The 27,362-nt window shown below is 43.0% G+C and overlaps 1 protein-coding gene across 4 annotated transcripts in view; it reads left to right on the top strand.

The window, feature by feature from the left end:
* The first annotated feature begins 5,202 nt into the window (after positions 1-5,202).
* Positions 5,203-27,362, top strand: part of AGK (acylglycerol kinase) — a 113,733-nt gene continuing 91,573 nt past the window's right edge. For 2 of the 4 annotated variants that reach the window (XR_012512005.1, XM_039472672.2), the window contains exons 1-2: positions 5,203-5,300; positions 10,000-10,114. Coding sequence is in view for 3 of the 4 variants with exons in the window: in XM_039472672.2 (XP_039328606.2) it covers positions 10,014-10,114 (101 nt within the window). In the remaining variant the exon portion in view is untranslated. The other 2 variants (XM_039472673.2, XM_074378993.1) reach the window with 2 other exon arrangements.

The following is a 27,362-nucleotide window of genomic DNA, read 5'->3' as shown; positions in this document are numbered from 1 at the left end:
TTTATTAAAAAAACACTGTCCTCATTGTTTTTCCTATCTACCAATATAGCCTATGGCTTGCAGTTTATCAAGTTGGTGCTCATGGCTCCAGAGAACAGAAAACCCTGACTCTAGCCTAAACAATAAGGGAATTTATTATTTCACATAATAGGATGTCCCAGAGTTTGGGCAAACTCCAGACATAGTACAACCATTTGGTTCCGTGATGTCATTGAGGACCTGGGCCCTTTATCTTTTCCCTGTGACAGTCTCTATGAGTTGGCTTTGCCCCAGGGCTGGCTCCCTTCATGGATGAAGAGTGACTGCAGCAGTTTCAGGCATTAGGTACACACATATGATCCTACAGGAGAAAAGTGTGACCATCTCTCTTTTTTAAAAAAATAGCTTTATTGAGATATAATTCACATGCCATACAATTTTTCCACTTAAAATTTATGTTTCACTGGTTTTTAGTAGTGTATTCATACAATTGTCCTACCACCACCAAAATCAATTTTTAGAACATTTGCATTACCCTAAAAACAAACCCATACCCATCAGGAGTCATTTCCCACTTCGCCCCAATCTCCCTGCAGCTGTTGTTCTAGGCAGCCTCTGATCCATGTTCCATTTTCACGCATCTTCCATGTCTGGTGGTTTCATGTAAGTGGAGTCATATACTATGTGGTCTTTTGTGACTGGCCTATTTCGCCTACCATAATGGCCTTTTCTTTTTCTTTTTTTAAGATGGAGTCTCACTCTATCACCCAGGCTGGAGTGCAGTGGCGTGACATTGGCTCATTGCAGCCTCTGCCTCCTTGGTTGCAGAGATTCTCCTGCCTCAGCCTCCCAGGTGACTGTGATAACAAGCAGGTATCATCACACCTGGCTAATTTTCCTATTTTTAGTAGAGATGAGGTTTCACCATGTTGGCCAGCTGGCCTTGAACTCCTGACCTCAGGTGATCTACCTGCCTCGGTTTCCCAAAGTGCTGGGATTACAGATGTGAACCACCGTGCCCAGCTCACCTAGCCTAATGTTTTAAATGTTGATTGCCATTTCTTTCTTGAATGGGAATTTCCCTTTTAAGAAGAAGGAAACCGTTCCTAGCGATCTCTCAGCAGACTTCCTTTTAAGACTGTTCTAAATCGAGCAACATGATCTATTCCTAATCTAGTCACTGGAGTTGGAAGAGGAATGACTGTGATTCCCTAAAGTGAGTGTAAACCAACCCCTGGCAATGGGGAATGGGGTTATCTAGTCACCTGCTTTGTAGTTACAGGCAAACAGGCTGGAAAGGTGAACAATCCATGTCTGAACAGAATTTAGCTCCTATTAGGAAGGAAGAATGGGGGCAATGAATGTTGGGTAGAGATAAAATGCACAATACACTTTAATAATACAACATAATAGTTACGAATGAAGCTAAGAATTAATGGTGAAGGAGGCTCCATTTACCTTTGGTTTATTTATACCACCAGTCTTCCTTCCTTCCGTTCGGTTTTGCACCTGTAAGCTTCAGACTCTAGAGTGGTGGGTTCACCAACCACTCCAAATTCTACCCCTGCAATGGATTTTCTTTTACCACCAGGTTGAGTGAAACTGACCAACTTCAGGGGCTTCAGGGAAGTGGCAAAGGCAGGGAGGGGTAACTGAGAAGTGAGAGCCACACAGTCCCCGCTTTCTAGGTAATCAGTTGACAGCAATTCAGCATGCCGTCATTGCTGTTCTAGCTGTATGTAGTTGATGTAGGAACTGAGAGGGAGGTCGCAAGTATGAGAATTTTTTTATACACATATAAAAAATTACATATCTCTATGTGTCTTGTCAATGAGCAAAAAATTAAAATGTGGGACTACTTTAAACCTCGATTCTTTCTCTCTTGTCTCATGTTCTTGAACAGTCTTCCACAGTAGGAGGCAATCTGATTGGAGAGTGAAAAACTCTTTCTTGTTGAATGACCATGGCACTCCTGTCTTAGTTTCTTCTTACCATATTTCTAGGCCAAAGTCATTTCCCTCTCACATCCTTAATAACAGATTCTGAGCCAAGGTCAGGCATGGTGGCTTAAGACTGTAATCCCAGCACTCTGGGAGGCTGAGACAGGCAGATCACCTGAGGCCAGGAGTTCGACACCAGCCTGGTCAACATGGTGAAACTCTGACTATACTAAAAATACAAAAATTATCTGGGTGTGGTGGCCCACACCTGCAATCCCAGCTACTTGGGAGGCTGAGGCAGGAGAATTGCTTGAAGCTGGGAGGCAGAGGTTGAAGTGAGCTGAGATTGCACCACTGCACTCCAGCCTGGGTGACAGAGTGAGACTCTGTCTCAAAAAAAAAAAAAACCAAATAAATAAAAACAAACAAAACAAATTCTGGCCAAAAGAATGTTATGTTACCTCAGGATTAGCTCTGGACAAATGAGAAGCTACTGGGATGGTCTGCCACTGTATTTGGAAAATGCTAGAGATCTTGAGATTTAGTAAGACTCTTTCATTTCTTAGAGTTACTGGATGTCAGTCAGTACATTTCTTCAGTGCTCTCAAGGGAACATACATTTATTGTATAAGCAACCAGGGCCCATACTTCAATGTGTTGCTTATTTCAATATGCAAAAAGTATAGTATTATATGTGGCAATGTGTTTATGTGAAAAGAGACACAAGTCCCTGTCTTTGACAGTGCAGAATGTTCTTTTCTGAAGATCCCAGGCAGAGCTGAAGACCAAGGCAAATTCCGAATAGCTGCTAGGGATGACTTTTCTCCTCCTTGGGAACCTCACTCAGCTGTTAGCAATAGTGAACAAAGAACATGGAAAAGGAAGTACATCAGCCAAGCCCTTCTCTCTGGCTGTGCACATTTGCATCTGTCTTTGGTCTTCTCTGTGGCATGAATGTGCCATTGACTCCCAGGGACTTTGCCTGAGGTGCTGTTATAGGCATCTAAGGACCAGGGTGTCAGAGCTCAGTCTTCTCTGGCATCGTAGATCCTCAACATGGATTGGCAGAGGAACTCTCCAGGACTGACTATGAGATGGAACTCATGTCAGTCCTTGATTATTTGTTCTTCTTCTTCTTTTTTTTTTTTTTTTTTTTTTTTTGAGACAGAGTTTTGCTTTTCTTGCTCAGGCTGGAGTGCAATGGCACAGTCTTTGCTCAGTGCAACCTCTGCCTTGCAGGGTCAAGCAATTCTCCTGTCTCAGCTTCCCAAGTAGCTGGGATTACGGGCAGTTGCCACCATGCCTGGATAATTTTTGTATTATTAGTAAAGATAGGGTTTCACGATGTTGGCCAGGCTGGTCTTGAACTCCTGACCTCAGATGATCTACCTGCCTCGGCCTCCCAAAGTGCTGGGATTACAGGCTTAAGCCACCGCACCCAGCCTAACGGAAGTTCTTGGGGATGCCTAAGTCAGAGTGTCAGATTTCTTTTGGGTTGCAGGAACCCATTCAGGAATGGCTAGAACTTGAGCCAGATTATTCTGGAGTCTGTATGCATCCTAGTAAAATGGGATTTGGAAGACAGTAGGATTGGTATAGGTCTCCAAAACTCTAGCCTACACATCTACCTGCAGGTTGTATTCAAATTCCCTTTATCTCCTATCTTTCCATTCTTCTGATAAAAATACATGATGCATAGCAGAAATAAGTGATGCAGACGAAAAACATGACCATCATTCAAGAAAGGGGCAGGTCAACACGATCATGGCTATCACGAAAGGCTGCATGAAAGTGAGCTCTGCGGGAAGGATGTGATTAGGATGGGCAGAGAGGAGGAACGGGACACTGGAGGTTTGTACTGGGGCTAAGTGTGGGACTTCACAAATGGCCCTACACACATAAAATGATAATGTTCTCTGTCCCGTAGTTTACAGGTGGAAACACAGGAGAGAGGGCTAGAAAGTTCCTGCTACTAAATAGTGTGGCCCAATGAGGACTATTGGTGCACCTGGTGTAAGGAATATGTTTTCTCCACTATAACCTCACTGAATGTTCGCATTTTTTTTTTTAAGCATTCACCTAGGGAGACATAGGTGGGATGCATGTCTCCACGTAGAAAATGCACAGACTAGATAGCAAGCTCCATGGGGCAGGAACCATGAAGGGCACTGTACCTGAGCACACCCCCAGTGCCTGTTGCAGAACCTAGCGCACACTCAAATGTTGGTTGACTCTCCGGGTGTGATGGTTCACGCCTGTAATCCCAGCACTTTGGGAGGCTGAGGCGGGTGGATCATTTGAGGTCAGGAGTTCGAGACCAGCCTGGCCAACATGGCGAAACCCTGTCTCTACTAAAAATACAAAAAAATTTAGCTGGGCCTAGTGGCGCACGTCTGTAATCCCAATTGCTTGGGAGGTTGAGGCACGAGAATCACTTGAACCTGGGAAGCGGAGGTTGCAATGAGCTGAGATTACGCCACGGTACTCTAGCCTGAGTGACAGAGTGAGACCTCGCCTGGCCGAATGCTGGAAGGAAGAAGGACCTGGCTTGGTCCCCACACCAATTTGGGGAGCAAGTACTGAGTGTAAACTGGAGATTGGGATTAGCCTGGCTTCTCTGTCTTGCTCTCTAGAATCCATTCAGGCACTGTGGCCAGAGAGATGTGTGAAATGGAAACCGGCCCCAGCAGCCCCGGACTGTACCCCCTCAAGGCCTTCTGGCTCTGTATAATGTCATGTCCAAACTCCTGGCCGCCGCGGCCTGTCTCCACCTCTCCAGCTTCCTCGCTTGGCCTTTCTCAGCTCTCTCTGCCTCGCTTCTGAGCTTTTGCACAGGCCCTTCCCTCTCCAGGCTCTCTCGCGCTTGGATCTTTGGTTCAGGTGCTCCTTCTTGACATTCAGGTCTCAGACCAATGGCCGCTTACTCAGAAGGCCTAGCCCAGGCCGCCTAATTCCACGCAGTTCTTCCCCCGCCCGCCCTGCCTTCCATCACCCGGTTTCATTCTCTTCGTGGCACGGAGCACCATCTTCCATGGCCTTGTTCATTTAGCTAATTTATTTTCCGATTTAGTTCCAGGTGCTGAAACAGTGTTACCTTGGCAGGCTTCCCATCAAATATTACTACACAAAGGATGGATGGATGAAAGGATGCGTGAGCCAATAAACGAGGGATCGCGGGGAAAGGCAGCCACAGGGCGGCGGGCCCAGCCACCCCCACCGTCCCTGGGCTGGCGAGCCGGTTCCCGCCCCCCGGCCCAGCTGGCGCGCGCACTCAGCCCCGCGGCGGAACTCGAGGGCGGCGGTAGCGGTTTCCCTTGAACGAGCCGGGGAATCTGGAGGGAGCACACAGGAAAGGCAGAGCTGCGAGCGGGACCAGCCGTGGTGAGTGCAGCGGCGCCGAGGCGGGGAGCGGATAGCGGGGAGCTGGAGTCGGGCGTGTGAGCGGGGTGGGAGTGGGGACGGGGGCCCGGGGCGCTGGGCGGAGCCTCCGGAGCCGCGCTGGGCCGGGAGCCGCGGGGGCCCGAGCATCTGGGGTTGTGGGTGCCGGCGGCGGCGCGGCTTGAGGGTAGGGGTGCGGGCCTGGCCGGCGCGGCGGGGGAGGGCCCCGCGCAGATCCCGCGGTCACTGCGAGACTCAGCTGTCCTGGGTTCGAGTTCCAGAGCTGTCGCTAACTTGTGGCCCCTCACTGACTCTGTCCCGTGGGCTTCAGCATAGTCCCTTGCAAAATGGGGCCAATAGTATCCGATCCGTTGACGGATTGATTGGTTCATTCATTCTGGCATTTTGCTAGGTTCTGGTGCTGCAGATGGATAGACAGAACTTACCCATGAGGGATTCACCCGCTAGTGAGAAAAACAGTTCCACCTGGATGCTCCACAGGCGTGTCAAATTCCGTATCCCCTAAACCGCACTACTTTCCTCCACAAACCCACCACCCAAATCTAAATGATTGAAGTCGCTATTCAATCAGTCACCCAACCACAAAAACCCGGCTTGGTTCCTCCTCTCTCACTTCCTACAGTCAGTGGACCACCAAGTGCTGCCAATTTCTATTTTCTGAAAATTTCCAGATCCATCCTTTATCTTGGTTTGTTCTTTTAGGTGCCTAGAGATTGCGATGGCAATTACTTCCTAATGGTTCTCCTTAGCTTTAATTTTTATCTACTTCCACTTCATTTTTCATTCTGCTATAAAGCGGCCTTTTAACAGTTCAGATATGATTATATCACCCACCTGCTTAAAACCCATCAAAGATTTTTCATTGTCTTCCAAATAATAGCCTAAGTCCTTAGTGTGGGTTGAAGGTCTTTTCTAATCCACGCTGGTCCTCAATCCTTTATCTCTAAACTGCTGTTTTTCAAAGTCTGGTGTAGCAGTGACCTCCATTACAGCCAACATGTTATTAAAAGTGAAGATGACAGCTGAATTCCAGAACAAATGAGACTCTTGGGGAAGGGGGCAGTCCCATGATTCTGTGTTTTTAACAAGTTCTACACTAAAGGTTGAAAACCCCTGTTCTAGACATTCCAATTTTCATTCTGCTGTTGATGGGGTTCAGGACACACTGCCCCAAAATATGACACGTTTGCATTAGTGGAACAACTAAAGCAGGAAGGTCACTTCGTGGCTTCCCACAAAGTGGGAAGTGGGTGGTGGGTTTGTGGAAGAAAGCAGTGCGGTTTAGGGGATACTGAATTTGACACACCTGTGGAGCATCCAGGTGGAAATGTTTTTCTCACTAGAGGATGAATCCCTCATGGGTAAGTTCTGTGGCTTCTCTTCTTCTCTGAAGCAGGCCATAAAATAATTCTTTGACCTTCCTCTGTATAAGATCCTCCAGTGAGAGGTGCTCATCCTATAAGTACAGGATGGAGGAAAGGAATGCCCTCATCTTTGAGGACACCGGCACACAGAGAAGAATCTGAACAAACAGGCCTTGCTCAGTTCTCTCCACCTTATTACCATTAGATCATACCCCCATTTTCCAGTCATACTTTTCCATGGCTGTCCACACTTCATCAATCCTAGCATAAAAATACATGAATTTACCTGTTTCTGGGTATTAATTTTCTTATGAAGGTTCCTGTGTCCCTAAAACTTACATTAAATACATTGGTATGCTTTTCTCTTGTTAATCTCTCTCTTGTTACAGCAGTCTCAGCCATAAAACCTAATGATGGGTGAGAAAATCTCTTCTCCCCTCATTACCTATGTGTGTTTCTCTCAACGCACTTTGCTGTCTTTTATGCCTTTGCACACTCTCAGTTTGGGCTGCTGTAACAAAAATACCAAAGACTGATTGGCTTAAACAACGGACATTTAATTCTCACAGTTCGGGAGGCTGGAAGTCCAAAGTCAGGATGCCAGCATGGTTGAGTGCTTGGTGATAGCCCTCTTCCTCAGTTTGCAGATAACTGTCTTCTTCTGTGTCCTCACAATGCAGAGAGAGACCATCTCTGTACTGTCTATTCTTTAAGGACACTAATCCCTTTCATGGTCACTCTCATGACCCAGTTATCTCCCGAAGACTCTGTCACCTACTACCATCTCATTGGGAATAGGACTTCCACATCAGCATTTTGGAGGATCACAGCATTCAGACAATAGCACACAAAAAGCTTCTTGGTTTCTTTGGTGACTCCTCCTCATTCTTCAAGGCTCAGGGAAAACTTCCGTGACTGCACCACCCCCTCAGCCCAAGACCAGATTGGGTTCATTCTTGCAGATGCTCACAGAGCCTGGCGCTGACTCCTCGACCTTTATCCCACTGTACTGCAAGCATAATTGTATAATTGTATTATCCTTGTGGGTTTGACAGTTGTGAGCACTTGAGAACGAATGAGACCCTTTCTTCTCTGCCCTCACTCCCAGCACAGAGCCTACCATGTAGGTGTTAAAGGCCTCTTGAATGAAGAAATGATTTAGGGCCAAATGGAGAGGAGTTCAAGAATTAGGTATGCCTTTAGAATCATGTGTCAGGCTGATGGTGTGTAGGATTCACAGGAATATGGGCTCCCTGGCACTGGCTTCACTGCTGCTTGTGATAAGGATGATTTTTCCCCTCGAGAGGAATTTTAAGGAATGGGATTTAAAGGGAGTAATAAAAGAACTGGACTCTTCAGTGGAAACAGTTTTTTTTTTTTTTTTTTTTTTTCTTGGTCTATGTACCTCACTAACAGTCATAAAAATTTTTGCTTAAATATTTAGAAAGTAATTAAGTTCATTTTCAAAAACTTAGAAAGTACATTGCAATTTTTAAAATAAACATCACCTACCATTCCACAACCTAGAGGGATCTACTTTAAAATTTTGTTTTTGAGGCAGGTGAAGTGGCTCGATTGTAATCCCAGCAATTTGGATGGTCAAGGTTGAAGGATTGCTTGAGCCCAGGAGCTGGGCAACATGGTGAGACCTTGTCTCAAAGAAAGAGAGAGAGAGACAGAGAGAGGGGAAGGGAGGGGAAGAAGAAGGAGGAGGAGGAGAGAAGAAAGAAAAGAGAGAGAAAGGACAGACAGATGGAAGGAAGAACGGGAAGGACAGGAAAGGAAGGGCAGAAGTGGTGGTATGTGCCTGTAGTCCCAGCTACTCGGGAGGCTGAGGCAGGAGAATTGTTTGGGCCTAGAAGTTATAGTGAGCTACAACTGTGCCACTGGACTTCATCCTGGGTGACAGAGTGAGACCCTGTCTAAGAAAAAAAAAATTGTTTTTGTTTAATTCTATTGGTATTTTTTTGATGTATACTCATGTTTGAACATAATTGGGATAATTCCTGCTAATTTTACTTAACATTATGTTTTGAGTTTTTTCCACATCAGTAAAAATTTTGGGTAAAAAAATACTTATTTGCTATGTCATTTATTCATGCAACAAATATTTCTTAAACAGCTAATGTGTGCCAGATCTTACTTTAGGCATGGGATACAGCAGTGACCGCAACAATGTCCTTACTCTCATGGAGTTTACATTCCAGCAGGATTAGGCTAATAAACTAGCAAATGAATATAAGCATCATCAAATAATAAGTCTCATGAAGAATAAAGATATTCTATATTGTCACTGTTTTTTAATAAAGTCTTCCTAATTTACCTTCTTTAAAGGAGTATATGAGTGTCATTTTATTATGTCATCAGTGATTATGATCATTCAAAAAATTTATTTTGGTCAATAGTGATAGTTCTTTGTAATTTGCATGTCTTTGAGTATTCAGGAAGTTGAACGTTTTTCCATAGACGTGTGCATTGCCTCTTTTTTTTTTTTTTTTTTTTTGAGATGGAGTTTCGCTCTTGTTACCCAGGTTGGAGTGCAATGGCGCGATCTCGGCTCACCGCAACCTCCGCCTCCTGGGTTCAAGCAATTCTCCTGCCTCAGCCTCCCTAGTAGCTGGGACTACAGGCACGCACCACCATGCCCAGTTCATTCTTTGTATTTTTAGTAGAGACGGGGTTTCACCATGTTGACCAGGACGGTCTCAATCTCTTGACCTCGTGATCCACCCGCCTCGGCCTCCCAAAGTGCTGGGATTACAGGCTTGAGCCACCGCGCCCGGCCTTGCATTGCCTCTTGATTGAGTTTTCTATGCATATTTTCTGTTTGTCTTCCTATTGAGGACCTGTTATTTTCTTCACTTTTGAACTATCTCTTTCTATTATTAATGTGTTTTGGGGACACTTATATTATGATGGAAAGACAAATATATACTCTTAAACAGTGGTAAAGTCAGGCTGTAAGGAGTTAGGAAAACCAGAGGAAGCCTGGAATTCCCTTCCTCTCTTTCTGCCCCTCCCTCTTCCATTACAATGAGGAAAAAGTGATCAGAGAGAGAAGTATAGTTGAGGTAGAAATATGTGAAGGAAGAAAGAAAAGAGGTGGATGTGTGGGTGGGTGAGAAGATGAAGATGATGAGAATAGAAGGGAGAAGATGAGCTGAGGCCAGAGGAGACTTGGAAGGGGTAAAAGGAGTGAGTGTGGAAAAAAAGGAGTGAGCGAGGATAAAAGAATGGAAGTCAGAGTAATAGGGACATTATGTGATGACTATGGATAAATTATACATTTTTTTCTTTTTCTGCTTCTACTAACCTAGAAAATCTCTAGAAGATGACGGTGTTCTTTAAAACACTTCGAAATCATTGGAAGAAAACCACAGCCGGGCTTTGCCTGCTGACCTGGGGAGGCCATTGGCTCTATGGAAAACACTGGTAACTATCTGACAGCCCTACCCCACCTTTGCACCTGCAGCAAAACTGCCCAATAGGGCCTCAGGTTAAATCCTTGTTCAGCTGTGCTTATCTCTGTGAAACTTGTGGTGTAAAAGAAAAATAAATGCTATTCAAAGCAGAAACAAAGACTTCTTGTAACCAGAGCTGGAACTACATGTTTACTCATATCCAGTGGATAGAGATTAAAGTAGTGAGATCAGAAAGGAAGCTATTTTTATTCATTTTGTTTGTAGTTGAAGAAATTAAGACATCCTAGAGAAAGATAAGTCCTTTCCCAAGTTAGTAGTGTGAACCCCCACAATCTGAGACTGGTCTCAGTCAATTCATTAAGTTTATATTTTGTCAGAGTTAAGGATGCGAGCCTGTGACACAGCCTCAGGAGGTCCTGACAACATGTGCCCAGGGTGGTCGGGCACAGCTTGGTTTTATACATTTTAGAGAGCTAGGAGACATCAATGAATATATGTACGATGATCACTGGTTTTGGTCTGGAAAGGTGGGACAACTTGAAACAAAGGCAAGACAACTGGAAGTAGGGAGGGAGCCTCCAGGTTATATCTACCTATGACCATTCTGAGGAGCCTCTCCAAAGTAGGCAATCAGATATGCATTTATCTCAGTAAGCAGAGGGATGACTTTCAATAGAATGGGAGGTGGCCTGGTACAGTGGTTCATGCCTATAATCCCAGCACTGTGGTAGGCCAAGGCAGGTGGATCATTTGAGGTCAGGAGTTCAAGACCAGCCTGGCCAACATGGTGAAACCCCGTCTCTACTAAAAATACAAAAGTTAACCAGGTAGTAGTGGCATGCACCTGTAATCCCTGCTACTCAGGAGGCTGAGGCAGGAGAATTGCTTATGCCTGGGAGGCAGAGGTTGCCACGAGCTGAGATTCCGCCGCTGTACTCCAGTCTGGGTGAGAGAATGAGACCCTGTCTCAAAAAAAAAAAAAAAAAAAAAAAGAATGGGAGGCAGGTTTGCCCCAAGCAGTTCCCAGCTTAACTTTTTTCTTTAGCTTAGTGATTTTGGGGCCCCAAGTTTTATTTTCCTTTCACAGTAGTAAGCAGGGACTGGAACCCTCATATCTCCCTGGGATTTTATTCCTTCCATTTCTTGCTGTAGTCTCTCGATCTGTCATCGAGGGGACTCTTTTTTTTTTTTTTTTTTTTTTTAGTTTCTGTCTTTTTTATTTAGAAGTGTTTTTATCTAGTACCAATCTCTCTTTGACTATTTGTTTTAGTTTTAGTATCCATATCATGGAAGGGTCCACATCATAAATGACGAAAGCAATCTTGAATAATCAGAACACTCCTGCCTGAATATATAGTGTCAATTTGTTTTCTGGCACTGCTTCTTTTACCTCTTCTTCCTCATCATCTGGCTCAGGTTTGAAAGCATTCATCTCCATCAAGTTGTGTCTTCTGTCTGTTGCTCTGTTGTATCATCGAGGGACTCTTATGAATTTGCTTCCTCCATCCCCTGTGACTATCCTCATCTATCCCATTAGCCTACATTAATTAAATGAGAAAGTAGACTTTCAAACCTTTTGTTTAAAATAATTCAAAGGAGTCATGGTTTTTATTAGTCTTCATGCATGGAGGGAGAAGAAAGTGCCAGAACTCCTCTTCTGGTTCAATATGGTAATAAGATTTAAATAAACAGAGAAGTTTTTGTATAAAATTTTACAAATTATGAAGACAGCCAATCAAATTGCAGTCTTTTGGGGATTAAGGACTGCATTTTAAGTATGTAGCAACACTGAAATCCAGATGTCTTAAATGACTGCTTTGTTGAACAGAAAACAGAACAGTTACTCTTTGCATTAGAAGTCTCCACATTGGAAAAGAGATTCATAATGATATTTTGTGAGCACTTTCAATTCTCCACTGTGAGAATACTTTACGATACAACATGATGTCTGCTTTTTTTTTGCAGCTGTGGAAAAATTGGAATATATTCCCTGTCTTTTCTTTCTAAATATTGTCAAGGCCAAGCACTCAAATTCCGTTAGCCAGCATCTAAGGAAAAGAGCAGACATAAGAAGCTTACAACTTGTAATTTAAAAAAGAAAAGAATGGAGCAGATATTTAAACAAAGAGAGCATGAAATGTTTGGCTGCTTCTTTGTCTAACTACACTTGAGTCCTCAAGGAAAGGCTAGGATAGCCCCTTTGCAGGAGCATTCAATCTAGGCCATGGCTAGGTCAGTTGGGGGGAATTCCCACCCACTGAGGATGACTGCTGTTTCTATGACTAGGTGAGATTTGAAGAACTGTGTGCTCTGTTCAGGATGTCTTTAGAGGAACCATAGTAAGTTCTTGCCCATATAGTCTTGAGACTTTAAAAAAGGACAATTAAGTCTTCAGGACTAATGGAGGCCTCGTTCTAAATTGGATCTGAAACAGCTTGAACCAGAAGTGTGGGGACAGCCCGGAGGACTCATTATGCTGTGTTTCCACCCTTGTCATTCAAGGTTACTGCCCCAGATGCTAACTCTCATTGTCCTACTGCTCTTTTTCTCAGACTGTTCTCTTGCATGAGTTGGTACTATTTAGGCTTTTTTAAAATTGTGTTTAAAAAACACAGGACACAAACATTTTCACCTTAACCATTTGTAAATCTACAGTTGGATAGTGTTAAGTATATTCACATTGTTGTTCAACAGATCTCTGGAATGTTTTCATCTTGCAAAACTGAAACTCTGTACCTGTTGAACAACTGCCCATTTCCCCCTCCCCTCTACCCTTGACAACCACTATTCTGCTTTCTGTTTCTAAGAGTTTGATCACTTTATACTTTAAGTGAGTCATATAGTATTTGTCTTTTTGTGGTTGGCTTATATAATTTATAATGGCCATAATGTTTAAATTGTCTTTACTTTTTTTTTTTTTTTTTTTTTTTTGAGACAGAGGCCTGCTCTGTTGCCCAGGTTGGAGTACAGTGATGTGATCCTGGCTTACTGCGACCTCTGCCTCCTGGGTTCAAGTGATTCTTCTGCTTCAGCCTCCTGAGCAGCTGGGACTACAGGCGCATACATGATGCCTGGCTAATTTTTGTATTTTTAGTAGAGATAGGTTTTTGCTGTGTTGGCCACGCTGGTCTCAAACTCCTGACCTCAGGTGATCCGCCTGCCTTGGCCTCCCAAAGTATTAGGATTACAGGTGTGAGCCACTATACCCAGCCTATATTATCTTTAAATGTAAAGATATATTCTTTACATTTAAAGGGGTATGGCCTTTATATCTGTCAATGGACATTTTGGTTACCTTTACCTCTTGACTATTGTGAATCATGCTGTAATTAACTTGAGTGTGCACATACCTCTTGGAGAGCCTGTTTTCAATTATTTTGGGTATATGCCGAGAAGTGGAATTGTAGATTATATGGTAGTTCTATTTTTAATTTTTTGAAGAGCCTTCGTACTGTTTTCCATTGTGGCCACATCATTTTACAATCCCACCAACAGTGGACAAGGTTTTCAATTTCTCCACACCCTCATCAACACTTGTTATTTTCTGTTTCTTTGGTATGGGCCATCCTTATGGATGTGAGGTGATATGTCATTGTGGTTTTGGTTTGCATTTCTCTAATGATTGAGAAAGCTGAGCGTCCTTTCACATGCATGTTGGTCATTTAAAAATCTTTGGAGAAATGTCTATTCAAGTCCTTTTTCCATTTTTAATTGAGTTTGTTGTTGTTGTTGTTGGCTTGTAGGAGTTCTTTATAGATTCCAGATACAAATCCGTTGTGAGATACAGAATTTGCAATATATTGTCTCCTATTTTGTAGTTGGCCTTTTTATTGATTGTGTCCTTTGATATATACTGTTTTTAGTTTGGTTAAGTTCTATTTGTCTGCTTTTGCTTTTGTTTGCCTCTTTGTTTGGTGTTATATTCAAGAAACCATTGCTAAATCCAGAGTCCTGAAGCTTTTCCCTGTTTTCTTCCAGGAGTTTTATATTAGGTCTTACATTTAGGTCTTTAACAGATTTTGAGTTAAGTTTTTTATATGGTGTAAGATAGGAGTTCAGCTTCATTATTTTTCATATGGATATCAAGTTTTAGCAGTATCATTTGTTGAAGAGACTATCTTTTCCCCATTGTGTGGTCTTGGCATCCTTGTTGAAGATCATTTGACCATATAGATGAGGATTTATTTGTGGGCTCTCTGTTGTTGGTCTATATATCTGTATTTATGCTAGTATCACACTGTTTTGATTACTGTTGCTTTGTAATATATTTTAAATTCAGTAAGTATGAGGCTTCCATCCTTGTTCTTTTTCAAGATTGTTTTTGATATTTGGGGATTTCTTGGCATTCCATATGATTTTTGGGATAGCCTTTTTCTATTTTTGCAACAAATGCCATTGGGATTGCATTGAATCTGTACATTGCTTTGTAGAATAGACATTTGAACAATATTGAGTCTTCTAATTTATGAACATAGGATATTGTTTTATTTAATTGTCCTCTTTAATTTTTTCAGCTGTGTTTTTTTTTTTTCAGCTGTGTTTTATAGTTTTTAGTGTATACATGTTTTTGTCTGTTTGTTTTGTTTTTTGACGGAGTCTTGCTCTTGTCGCCCAGGCTGTAGTACAGTGGCGCGATCTTGGCTCACTGCAACCTCCACCACACAGGTTTAAGCAATTCTGCCTCAGCTTTCTGAGCAGCTGGGACTACAGATATGTGCCACCATGCCCAGCTAATTTTTTGTATTTTTAGTAGAGATGGGTTTTCACCATAAATTGGCCAGGGTGGTCTCGATCTCTTGACCTCATGATCGGCCTGCCTCAGCCTCCCAAAGTGCTGGGATTACAGGTGTGAGCCACCACACCCAGCCTAGTGTATAAGTCTTTTACCTACTTGCTTAAGTTTATTCCCAAGTATTTTATTCTTTTGACACAATTGTTAATGGGATTGTGTTCTTAATTTCCTTTTCAGATTGTTCATTGTCAGCATATAGAAATAAAACTGATTTTTATGTGTCATGTATCCTGCAACTTTGCGAATTTATTAGTTCTAACTTTTTTTTTTTTTTTTTTGGTTTAGAATCTTTAGGGTTTCTACATGTAAGATCATGTCATCTGTGAACAGAGATAATTTTACTTCTTCCTTTCCAATTTGGATGCCTTTATTTCATTCTCTTGCCTCATTGCTCTCGCTAGAACTTTCTGTGCTGGGTTGAGTAGAGTGGTGAGTGGACATCTTTGTCTTATTCCTGATCTTAGAAGAAAAACGTCCAGTATTTCAACATTGGGTATGGTATTAGCTGTGGGTTCTTCATATATGGCCTTTATTATGCTGTGATACTTTCCTTTTGTTGTGCCCCCCCACCCCGCCTTTTTTGCCTATATATCCCCAACCTTTTCACAGAACAGTGCTCACATTCTATACCAAACCTGTTTTTACCCTGAGGAAATCTTACCCTGTAGTCCTCTTGAGTGGAAGCTGCCCCATCTCAACTCGTTCCTTTATCCCTTCCTCCTGACCTCCGTCTGTCCCTCCCTTCTTCCGTCTCTCCCTCCCTCCTTTTCTCCCTCTCTTCCTTCCTTCTTTGGTTTCTTTTTTTCATCAGGTCATTTTATTGTTACGGTTTTTAAATTTTTTTATTTTATTTTAATAGTTTTTGGGGAACAAGTGATGGTTTTTGGTTAAATACATAAGTTCTTTAGTGGTGATTTCTGAGATTTCGGTGTGCCCATCACCCGAGCAGTGTACACTGTACCCAGTGTGTAGCCTTTTATTCCTCATCCCGCTCCCACCGTTCCCCCGAGTCCCCAAAGTTCATTATATCATTCTTGTGCCTTCGTGGCCTCGTAGCTTCGCTCTCACTTATAAATGAGAATATATGATATTTGGCTTTCCATTCCTGAGTTACTTCACTTAGAATAATGGTCTCCAGCTCCATCCAGATTACTGCAAGTGCCATTATTTCGTTTTATTTTATGGCTGAGTAGTATTCCATGGTGTATATATACCACATTTTCTTTAGCCACTCGTTGGTTGATGGGCATTTAGGTTAGTTCCACATTTTTGCAATTGCAAATTATGCTGCTATAAACATGCATATTCAGGTGTCTTTTTCATATAATGACTTATTTTCCTTGGGATAGATACCCAGTAGTGGGATTGCTGGATTGAATGGTAGTTCTACTCTTAGTTCTTTAAGGAATTGCCACACTGTTTTCCACAGTGGTTGCACTAGTTTCCATTCCCACCAGCAGCGAAACTGTTCCCTTTTCACCACATCCACACCAACATCTGTTATTTTTTTATTTTTTAATTATGGCCATTCTTGCAGGAGTAAGGTGGTATCTCATTGTGTTTTTAATTTGTATTTCCCTGATAATTAATGATATTGAGCATTTTTTCATATACTTGTTGGCCATCTGTGTATCTTCTTTTGAGGATTGTCTCTTCTTGTCCTTAGGCCACTTTTTGATGGGGCTGTTTTGGTTTTTTTTCTTGCCGATATATTTGAGTTCCTCTGCAGTGGAGTGCCAGTAGGGAACAAGGACCTTTTCTCCAAGTCCCTACGTGATCACAGAGGCTGCCTGCCTGTTGGGGTTTAGGTGCAAACTTCTCCTGCTGCGTCTAGTGCTGCAATTTTGTCTCTGCTTCGAAAAACTACCCACAAACAGAAGGATCTGGAACTCAAGGCCTGCTATTCAGATACTTTTGTCCCATGACGTGATTCGTTGATGTAATGCTCTCCCCCAATCCCTAGGGATGGGGCTTCCTGAGAGCCAAATTGCAATGATTGTTACTGGTCTTCTGGATCTAGCCACCCAGCAGGAATAGTGGGCTCCGGGCTGGTGCTGGGGAACGTCTGCAAAGAGTCTTGTGATACAATCCATCTTCAGGTCTCTCAGCCATGGATACCAGTACCTGCTCTGGTGGAGGTGGCAGGGGAGCGATGTAGACTCTGTGAGGATCCCTGGCTGCAGATAGGTTTAATGTGCTGGCTTTCTTGAATGCTGGTTATGCAAGCAGTGAAGTTGTCTCATGGATAGATTCAGGACTGTTGTTTAGCCAGGATGTTGCAAGCAGTGGTGTTAGCTGTTGTTTTCTCCTTCCTGGGAGCAGTGTTACTTTGTCATGAGTTGTGGTAATGTCCTGAGTTGGTTGGCCTTCAGCCAAGAGGTGGTATTTGTAAGAGAACACCAGCTGCAGGAGTAATTGTGGGATTTGAACTTGCCCTAAGTTGGGGTAAGTATTCTGGTTTTTTAGGTGATGGGTGGGGCCATAAAGCTCCTAAGAGTTTCTATATTTTGTGTTCAGCTACTAGGGCTCATAGAGAAATACCATAAGGTTGGGGCAGGGTTAGGTGGGTCTGAGCTAAGACTCTCCTTGGGCAGGGATTGCTGTGGCCACTGTGGGATATGGGGAGGTGGTTCTCAGGCCAGTGGAGTTATGTTCCAGAGGGCATTATGGCTGCCTCTGTTATGCAGTATAGTTCACCAGGGAAAGAGGGGTTAGCTGGTAGTGAAAGGCCTCATCCAGCTCCCATGCATTTGGTGTGGGTTGTCTCACTCCTGCAGTGCTCTGCTAACAGGGCCAAGTTTAGATGCGGGCAGCCTGTGTACAGAACTCAGACCTGCCCCAGGCCATAAGCTTCCACACTGAGAAAGCAAGTAAGGCTGTCAGGCCACACTCCTCCCTGTCTGCCCACAAAGTTGGTGGCTCCTACTTGGGCTTAAGGTCGGGCCTAGGTGTGCCTACAAGGTTCTTCCCACTGCTGCTTCTACTTTTTTATTTCATGCAGTTCCCTAAATTCATTCCAGCTCTAGGTAAGGCTAAATCCTTCTCCCATGATCTAGATTTTCAGATTCCCCAATGGAGATGTGTGTTCAGAGACAGGTTTTCCCCCCTCACACTTCAGGGACTCACAGTTTTTCATCTGTCTTGCAGCATTTGCAACGGTGTGTCACTTCTTTAAAAGGATCTGTGAACTCTCTCGATTTTCCTATTACATTCCTGTGGTGGTTCTTGGAACAAAAGATCACAGGGTGAGTCTTTACTCACTGTCTGTCTGCCCAGGTGGGAGATGCAATGCATGTTAGCTCTGCCTCTTATCCGTTGCCTTGCTCCCATCTTTGTCCTTTCAAATGGGATCGAGGTGTAAAGATGTTGGGATTCTCCTGGCTCTTCAGTATCTATTCTAACCATTTATCTTCCGTCTTATATATCTTTCATCCTTCAAAGCGTATTATATCTGGTGATCTCATAAAACCATAAATCTTCCAGTCTTCTGAGATCTCAGTTATATTCAGCTTAGGATTTGGTGACTGGCTTATCAATGTCATTTTCTTTCTAAGTCCTGTTATTCTCCCAGACACCCTGCGTGTCCATGTGGATGACCTGCCCAACAACCTGCCCCCACTTGCCTTGATTTCATCTGTATCTGTGACTTTGACCCTCTACTCCACCTTCTTCCAACTTCACCGCCTTCTCATTGGTTCAATGCTAAATGTTATCACTTGCCCCCATTCCACTTCTGAAATATGGAACTTCGGTATCCCATTCTGTCATTACAGCCTTCTATTATTCCAATTTTTTCATTCTATTACTTCTATTCTTCAGTGTTGTTAGGATTTCTTGCCCTTGGCTCCTCTGTTTTCTTCCCAATCTTCCTCGCTTTTCACCTTTTTCATATCGTAGATTCCTTGATCCAACATATCATACATTCCTCAACTCCATTTTTCACAGTTATTCCTGGACTTTTTAATCTCTCATTTCCTTTTGTTTTCACAACTAAAGGTTTGTTTTGTTGTTGTTGTGTTTAGAGAGAGGATCTCGCTCTGTCACCGAGGCTGGAGTGCAATGGTGTGATCTTAACTCACTGCAGCCTCAAAATCCTGGGCTCAAGCGGTCTTCCCATTTCAGCCTCCTGAGAAGCTGAGACTAGAGGTGCATGACAGTACACCTTGCTGATTAAACTTTTTTAATTGGCTCTCTCTGCTTTCCTAACTCCCACTTATGCCACATCCTTTCTAATTTTCATTATAATTCTTTTCACTAGTTTTATTTTGCATTACTCTTGACCACTGTATTAGTATGTTCTCACACTGCTAATAAGGACATACTTGAGAATAGGTAATTTATAAAAGAAAGAGGTTTTATTGACTCACAGTTCTGCATGGCTGGGGAGCCCTCAGGAAACTTATAGTCATGGTGAAAGGGGAAGCAAACACATCCTCCTTCACATGATGACAGCAAGAAGTGCTGAGCAAAAGGGGGAAAAGCCACTTTATAAAACCATCAGATCGGCCGGGCGCGGTGGCTCAAGCCTGTAATCCCAGCACTTTGGGAGGCCGAGGTGGGTGGATCACGAGGTCAAGAGATCGAGACCATCCTGGTCAACATGGTGAAACCCCGTCTCTACTAAAAATACAAAAAATTAGCTGGGCATGGTGGCGCGTGCCTGTAATCCCAGCTACTCAGGAGGCTGAGGCAGGAGAATTGCCTGAACCCAGGAGGCGGAGGTTGCGGTGAGCCGAGATCGCGCCATTGCACTCCAGCCTGGGTAACAAGAGCGAAACTCCATCTCAAAAAAACAAAACAAAACAAAACAAAACCATCAGATCTTGTGAGAACTCACTTTCATGAGCACAGCATGGAGGTAACCACCCCCATGATTCAATTACCTCCCACCAGGTCCCTCTCATGACACATGGGGATTATGGGAACTGTAGTTCAGGATGATTTGGTGGGAACACAGCCAAACCATATCAACCACTCAGCTTTAGACACAGTTGGCTCTCCTTGAGATGCTTCATTTATTTGTCTTTTGACTCCCAAATTCCTGTTTTTCTCCTCTGTCTCTGGCTGTTTCTACTTCTTCTCCTTTGTTACTTTTTTTTTTTGAGACAGAGTTTTGCTCTTGTTGCCCAAGCTGGAGTGCAATGGTGCGATTTCAGCTCACTGCAACCTTTGCCTCCTGAGTTCAAGTGGTTCTCCTGCCTCAGCCTGCCGAGTATCTGGGATTACAGGCATGCGCCACCACATCCGGCTAATTTTGTATTTTAGTAGAGATGGAGTTTCTCCATGTTGGTCAGGCTGATCCCGACCTCAGGTCATCCATCTGCCTTGGCCTCCCAAAGTGCTGGGATTACAGGCATGAGCCACGGTGCCCAGCCTCCTTTGTTACTCTTCTCTGCCCTTCGACACAGGCATTAGAGGAGTAGTTCTCTACGACTCTGCCCTAGGCCTTCTTCTCACATTGTGTCCTCTTCCCACGTGATCTCATCACTCATGATGTCTTCAGTTACCAGCAATATGAAGCAAAATCCCAGGTTTTTGTCTCTTTAAAGACCTCTTTTGAACTCTAGACCTGTATATACATTCAGCTACTTATTTAACTTGTCTACTTGGATGCTTCACAGGTGCCTCAAACTTAACGTCTGAAAAATAAAGTAAAATTGGTTGGGTGCGGTGACTCCTGCCTGTAATCCCAGCACCTTCAGAGGCAGAGACAGGCAGATCATGAGGGGAGGAGTTTGAGACCAGCCTGACCAACATGGTGAAATCCCATCTCTACTAAGAATCCAAAAAATATTAGCCAGGCATGGTGGCGTGCACCCTTTAATCTCAACTACTTAGAAGGCGGAGGTAGGAGAATCACTTGAACCTGGGAGACGGAGGTTGCAGTGAGCCAAGATCATGCCACTGCACTCCAGTCTGGGCAACAGAGTGAGATTGTCTCAAAAAAAAAGGAAAAGAAAAATAAAGTAAAAAACTTGCCTGCCAAGCCTTTCCTTCTCAGTAATTGGTACCACTCACCATCCATCTAATTTCCCAAACTAGGCCAGACGTGGTGGCTCACACCTGTAATCCCAGCACTTGGAAGGCCAAGGTGTGTGGATCAACTGAGGTCAGGAGTTTGAGACCAGCCTGGCCAACATGACAAAACCCTACCTCTACTAAAAATACAAGAATTAGCTGGGTATGGTGGTGCATGCCTGTACTCCCAGCTAATCAGGATGCTGAGACAGGAGAATTGTTAGAACCCAGGAGGTGGAGGCTGCAGTGATCTGAGATGGCACCACTGTAGTCCACACTCCATCCTGGGCGACAGAGACAGACTCCATCTCAAAAAAAAAAATTTCCCAAACTAGGACTTTAAGCATCATCCTTTATCCTCCTTCATTCCCCGCATCCAGGACATACATTCTAAGAATTTTGTTCCCTCTGCATCTCTTAATGTATTCGGTTTCCTTTGTCTGTCCTCATTGCCATGTCTTTCATCCATACTCCTGTCATCTCTTGCCTGGGTTCTTAATAATAGCCATCTCACTGTTCTTGCAACTACTTTTACCTGTTCCTGGACACCATTGCTAGAGTAAGCCTTTATAAGTACAGATTGCTCTTGCTTTGAGAGTCAAACACAGTATTCTTACCAGCTCTACATGTGCTTGGCCCCTGCATACATCTCTAGACTTGCTACATTTTACACTTTAACATGTGGACCTTTCTGATCTTCCAAGGTGACATGTTCTTTCTGTTTGAGGATTTCTTGGAAAGTCCTTTTACATGTTGTTCTCCTCGGAACACTCTCACTTTCTCTTCTTCCTTAGGCAACTATCATTCCTCCAGGTCTCAAATGTTATTTCTTTAAGCAAGTCTTCCTTGTCCCTTCTAGTGAGGATTAGGCCATCGTCTTACATTTTCTCCATAGGACTATGAACTCCTATATAATATTCATTGCTACTGTGATTTTCTGTTCTTTTTGTTTCTTCTGTTATGTCATAAGTATCTATAGGCAGGGGCACTATTTGTCTTGCTCAGTGCTATCCTATAAGCCCAGTACACAGAAGCACTTGACACACATTTTATTTATGGAAGATGGAAGAAACGAGAATGAAAGGATGAATGTGCAGAGGGCAAATACCAACTTTATTGACTGACCACTTGGAGTTCACAAACGTAGGCTGTTGAGCCCTTCTGAAGGAAATTATATACTAAATTCATAGGTTGTTACTTCAATTTCTACACAGTGTACTTTGAAATACTCTTGAATTTCTTTACCCACTCTATCTTTTCTATACTTATTCCTAGGCAACCTAACTCCTAGTTCAAAGAGAATATAGAAAACATGGGCAGTTACCCAGTGTGCACACTGACGTTCTTTCTCTCTGTCTTAGTGGACGAGGCTGCCGTCCTCCTGGTCAGTCCCTCTGACTCTTGTCACATCGTCCCTTTCTTTCACTTCCCATTGGTTGTCCATTTCCTCACTTGTATCCTTAGCCTCAGATTTTCTGTTTGTCTCTCCCCTATTTGTCAGAATCTTTCCTGGCTTATACATCTTCACTCAACTCTGCATTCCCATGTGTTTGGTGACCTGCTTTTATCTTCCTACCTCCATTTTCTTTTTTTGAGACTGAGTTTCACTCTTGTTGCCCAGGCTGGAGTGCAGTGGCCCCATATCAGCTCACTGCAGCTTCCACCTCCCAGGTTCAAGCAATTTTCCTACCTCAGCCTCCTGAGTAGCTGGATTACAGGCACCAACCACCACACCCAGCTAATTTTTGTATTTTTAGTAGAGACTGGGTTTCACCATGTTGGGCCAGGCTGGTCTTAAACTCTTGACCTTAGGTGATCCACCCGCCTTGGCCTCCCAAAGTTCTGGGATTACAGGCGTGAGCCACCACACCCAGCTGTCCGCCACCATGCCCAGCCGTCCTACCTCCATTTTAGAATAAGCTTAGTAAAATGGCTTGTATCCCATCATTTGATTGAATCTGCTTTTGATGAGGTCGTTAATGGCCTCTTAGTTGTTAAATTAAAGGGGTACTTTTCATGCTACATGTGATTTTCTTGGATCATATCCTTTTAGGTAAATTTAGATAGCTTCCTGCTTTGCTTGTCCCTTGAATGTTGGTGTCTGTCACATTCCATTCTCATTCTGCACACTCTATAAGGGTTCACAACCACACGGTTGTTTTCAGGTATGGTATATGGATTTTGGAGTCATCATATTTTTCTAACCCAGATTCTGCTTCTCTTGACATTTTGTATGAATAGAAAACAATATATTTTGGTAATAGATTTGTGAAAAATTGCGTAATTTCTTTTTAGCTGTCCCTTTTTGATTACTGCTCTTAGTTTGTCTTTTGATATCAGATATTATTTATTTGGAGGTTCTATTCTCTTTTTACTGCATTTATGTTTTTTCTCCATTGCGAATTCCACCCCATCTTTTTCTCCCTTCCCTCAAGTTTCAAAGAAAAAAAAAGTCTGTGATACTTTCCCCCTCTGCATGATTTCCCCACAGCAGGTTGCAGCAGTTGACAGGAGCAGAAGAGCAATTGAAGAGGAGAAAATGACCCTGTTTGCTGAAAGTAAAGACAGTTTAAAGATTGCTCATTCCTCTTCAACTGCTTTTACCAAGCTTTCTGGCTTCCCTGGGGAAGATTATGTTCCAGGTTGTTCAGTTTATCATGTCAGCAGTTTACCTGCAATAGTCTCTCACTCATTTCTGGCCCTTTTAGTAGCAAAGAGTCTGCTAATAAAAAGTAGCGTAAGAAAGGAGGCAGTGTAGTATAAAAGTTGTCTCTGGAGTCAGACTGAGCTGATGGTTCCTGGCAGTGTGACCCTGTGTCCTCTAAGCCTTAGGTTCTTCATCTGTAAAATGGGGATAATGACAATATCTCATTGGGTCGTTGAAGGATTGATTAACTGATATAACTGGAAAGCTCTTAGCATCCTGTCTGTTAGATACAAGGGTTCAATAAATGCTAGTAATCGTGAGTAAGCTAGATATAATATATACCCAGCACTGTGGAAGTTAAAGCCAAGTGCTGCTGGTGACTGGGCAGTGACTTGAGAGATTACCTGTGGGACGGGAGACACTGATCTGCCAGGTCGTCTAAGGTCTGAGCCTTTTATTATTTAACTTTTCACATATAACAAGACAGCTTGGAAAAGTATAGTTTCAAGACTGACCCAACATAACTATAAAAGAGGCCTGTCATATGTGGTTGAAAGCAGCATCCTGTGTCGGAAGTCTTTTCCATCTGATTTGAGCTCCTTTGGTTCCTGCATCACTGCGGACCTTGTCCTTGCTCTTCCCAGCCCTGGTCTGTCTCCCCATGATTTTGACTGGTAAGCTTTGGCACAACTTCCCAACTAACTCTCTTGGCTGAGCAGTTAACAATAGCTCGGCCCCTGTTCAGTTCTGGCACATGGTTCTCAGTTTGGCTCAGTGTGTCTGTCACTGGTTCTGCCACCCACATTGGCCTGTGACCCAGGGCCTTTTTTTTTTCTTCTTCTTTTTGAGGTGGAGTTTCACTGTGTTGCCCAGGCTGGAGTGCAGTGGCATGATCTTGGCTCACTGCAACCTCCACCTCTCAGGTTCAAGGGATTCTCCCGCCTTAGCCTCCTGAGTAGCTGGGATGACAGGCATGCACCACCATGTCCGGCTAATTTTTAAAAATATTTTTAGTAGAGACAGGGTTTCACCATGTTGACCAGGCTGGTCTTGAACTCCTAACCTGAAGTGATTTACCCGCCTTGGTCTCTCAAAGTGCTGGGATTACAGGTGTGAGCCATGGTGCCCAGCCCCTCCCATTTATTTCTGTGGAGCATCTGGTTTCTCAGCTTAGGATCCTGGTAACTTCCTGGAGATTTTTAAATCCCACAAACACATAAATTCCTTGACATTAAGCTTCAAAGCAAGTGTGTTCCTGTAGCAATGGTCCTGGTCCTTGTGTTTAAGGGTTTTAATTAATACTGGAGTTTTATTTCTCCAAACATAGGAACATTAATTTCGATTACTGTATATTGGCTTTTCTAAGTGTTGGTACAAGCCATCTTTTAAGATCTATGGTCAAAAACAATTTCTTAGAAGTAGTAAAAATAAATGGTTACGAGTTTACCTGAGGAGTGTGTTCAGTGTCATTCAGTTATGTTGAGAACTTAGTAATAATGATAGGTTTGGCATGGTGGCTCATGCCTGTAGTTCCAGCACTTTAGGAGGCTGAGGCAGGTGGATCACTGGAGGTCAGGAGATCAGGACCATCCTGGCTAACATGGTGAAACACCATCTCTACTAAAAATACAAAAATTAGCTGGGTGTGGGGGCATGCACCTAATCCCAGCTACTCAGGAGGCTGAGGCACGAGAATTGCTTGAACTCGGGAGGCAGAGGCTGTAGTGAGCCAAGATTGCGCCACTGCACTTCGCCCTGGGTGACAGAGCGAGACTCTGTCTCAAGAATAAATGCATAAATAAAATGGTAAATGACAGTAGCTAACAATCAGTGATTGCCATGTGTCAGGCACAATTCTGGGCACTTTACATTTATTAATTCATTTCATCTTCTTTATAACTCTGTGAGATTGAGCGTGGTGGCTCACGCCTGTAATCCCAGCATTTTGGGAGGCCAAGGCTGGTGGATCACAAGGTAAGGAGTTTGAGACCAGCCTGGCCAACTTTGTGAAACGCTGTCTCCACTAAAAACACAAAAAATTAGCTGGGCGTGGTGACGGGAGCCTGTAATCCCAGCTACTCGGGAGGCTGAAGCAGGAGAATTGCTTGAACCTAGGAGGTGGAGGTTGCAGTGAGCCGAGATTGTGCTACTGCACTCCAGCCAGGGTGACAGAGCAAGACTCTGTCTAAAAAACAAAAACAAAAACAAAGCCTTTTTATTATGGAAATCTTAAGCATATAAAAATTAGAGAATAGTATAATAAATCCCCAAGTAACATTGCTCAGCTATAGAAGATATCAGCATTTCACTAATTTTGTTTCATCTATGTCCTCTACTTTTTTTTTTACTAAAGTATTTTAAAGTAAACCCAGATATTATATCATTTTACTTATAAATATTATAATACCTTGCTTCAGTAGAAAGGACTTTAAAAAATCACAATGTCATTATGATTATCATGAACTTGAAAAAAACAAAAATAATTCTTTTATATCAGTGTGTGTTTCTATTTTTCTTTTTTTTTATTTTATTGCATTTTAGATTTTGGGGTAATGTTTCTGTTTTTCTTATTGTCTCCAAATTGTTTTACAGTGCATTTTGTTCAAATCAATATCAAAATAAGTGTCTGCCTCTTCAGTCTCTTAAACTGTAACTCCCCTTCTTTTGATAATATTTACTTGTTTTGGAAACTAGGTCTACATTTGCCCTGTAGAATTTTTCATACCCTTGACTGGGCAGATAGCTTCTGCATAGCTGTGCAGAGCCATATGGGAGCCTGAGGCAAGAAGAAAAACCAGTGATACCGGCCCTGACTTTATTTAAAATCATGTTATTATATTCATCCTAATTTTTTTGGATTCATTTTGATTTTGGAAAATATGTATTAAAATATTTATGTCTGTTACTGTATTTTTTGGCACACCCTTAAATTTTGCACTTGGGGCAAGTGCCTCATTGCTTTGTTCTAGGCCCAGCCATGAGTTGCTTGATTTGTTCTTCTATCCCCCCTGTGTCTTGTCAGCTGGCGATTAAATCCACATTCTAGAGCTTTCCTATTCGCAGTGTGGTCCAGCAGCATAAGGATCTCCTGGGAGCTTCTTAGAAATACAGACTCTTAGGCCACATCCTGAACCTACTGAGTCAGAATCTGCTTTTTAACCAGATCCCCAAATGATGTGTATGCTCACTGAAGTTTGAGAAGCACTGAGTGGAAGCATAATTAGATTCCAGTGCAGTTTATTTGGCAAGTATGCTTATAGGCCTGTGGTGAATTCTTGTAAAACTTTAAGAGGCATGTAGTGTCTGGGTCTCTTGTTACTGGTGATATCAAGATTGATACAGTAGATTCAGATGTGATCAGCTTGACCCATGCATGAGAAAGTAAGGATCACTTCTGAGAGTTCTATAGAGCGAAATGCTTAGGAAACCGGGCTCTAGAGCCCAATTTTATGGATTTGAATCTTGACTTTGCACAGCATTGTGACTCTAGATAGCTACTTAACTGCTCTGTGCTTCAATTCTCTATCTGTAAACTGGAGATAATAATAGTACCCATTTCATTGGGTTGTCATGTAGATTGTTTTTTAGAATAATGCCTGGCACAAAGAAAGCCCTCAATCAGAAATAACACTTCTTTTCTTCTTTTGTCTTTTCCCTCCTCAGCAGAGAATGCATCCTTACAAAGATATCATTTGAGTTGAGCTTGCAGAATGAGTTGGACAGTGTTCCAGGTGATATTAGTTACTTAATTATAGACAGAAAATGGAAATTCACTTCCTATTTTTGGAGAGCGGCAAAGAG

This window comes from Saimiri boliviensis, chromosome 10 (assembly GCF_048565385.1).
Source record: "Saimiri boliviensis isolate mSaiBol1 chromosome 10, mSaiBol1.pri, whole genome shotgun sequence".
Classification (NCBI taxonomy): domain Eukaryota; kingdom Metazoa; phylum Chordata; class Mammalia; order Primates; family Cebidae; genus Saimiri; species Saimiri boliviensis.
This window is presented reverse-complemented; position numbering and strand designations above follow the sequence as displayed.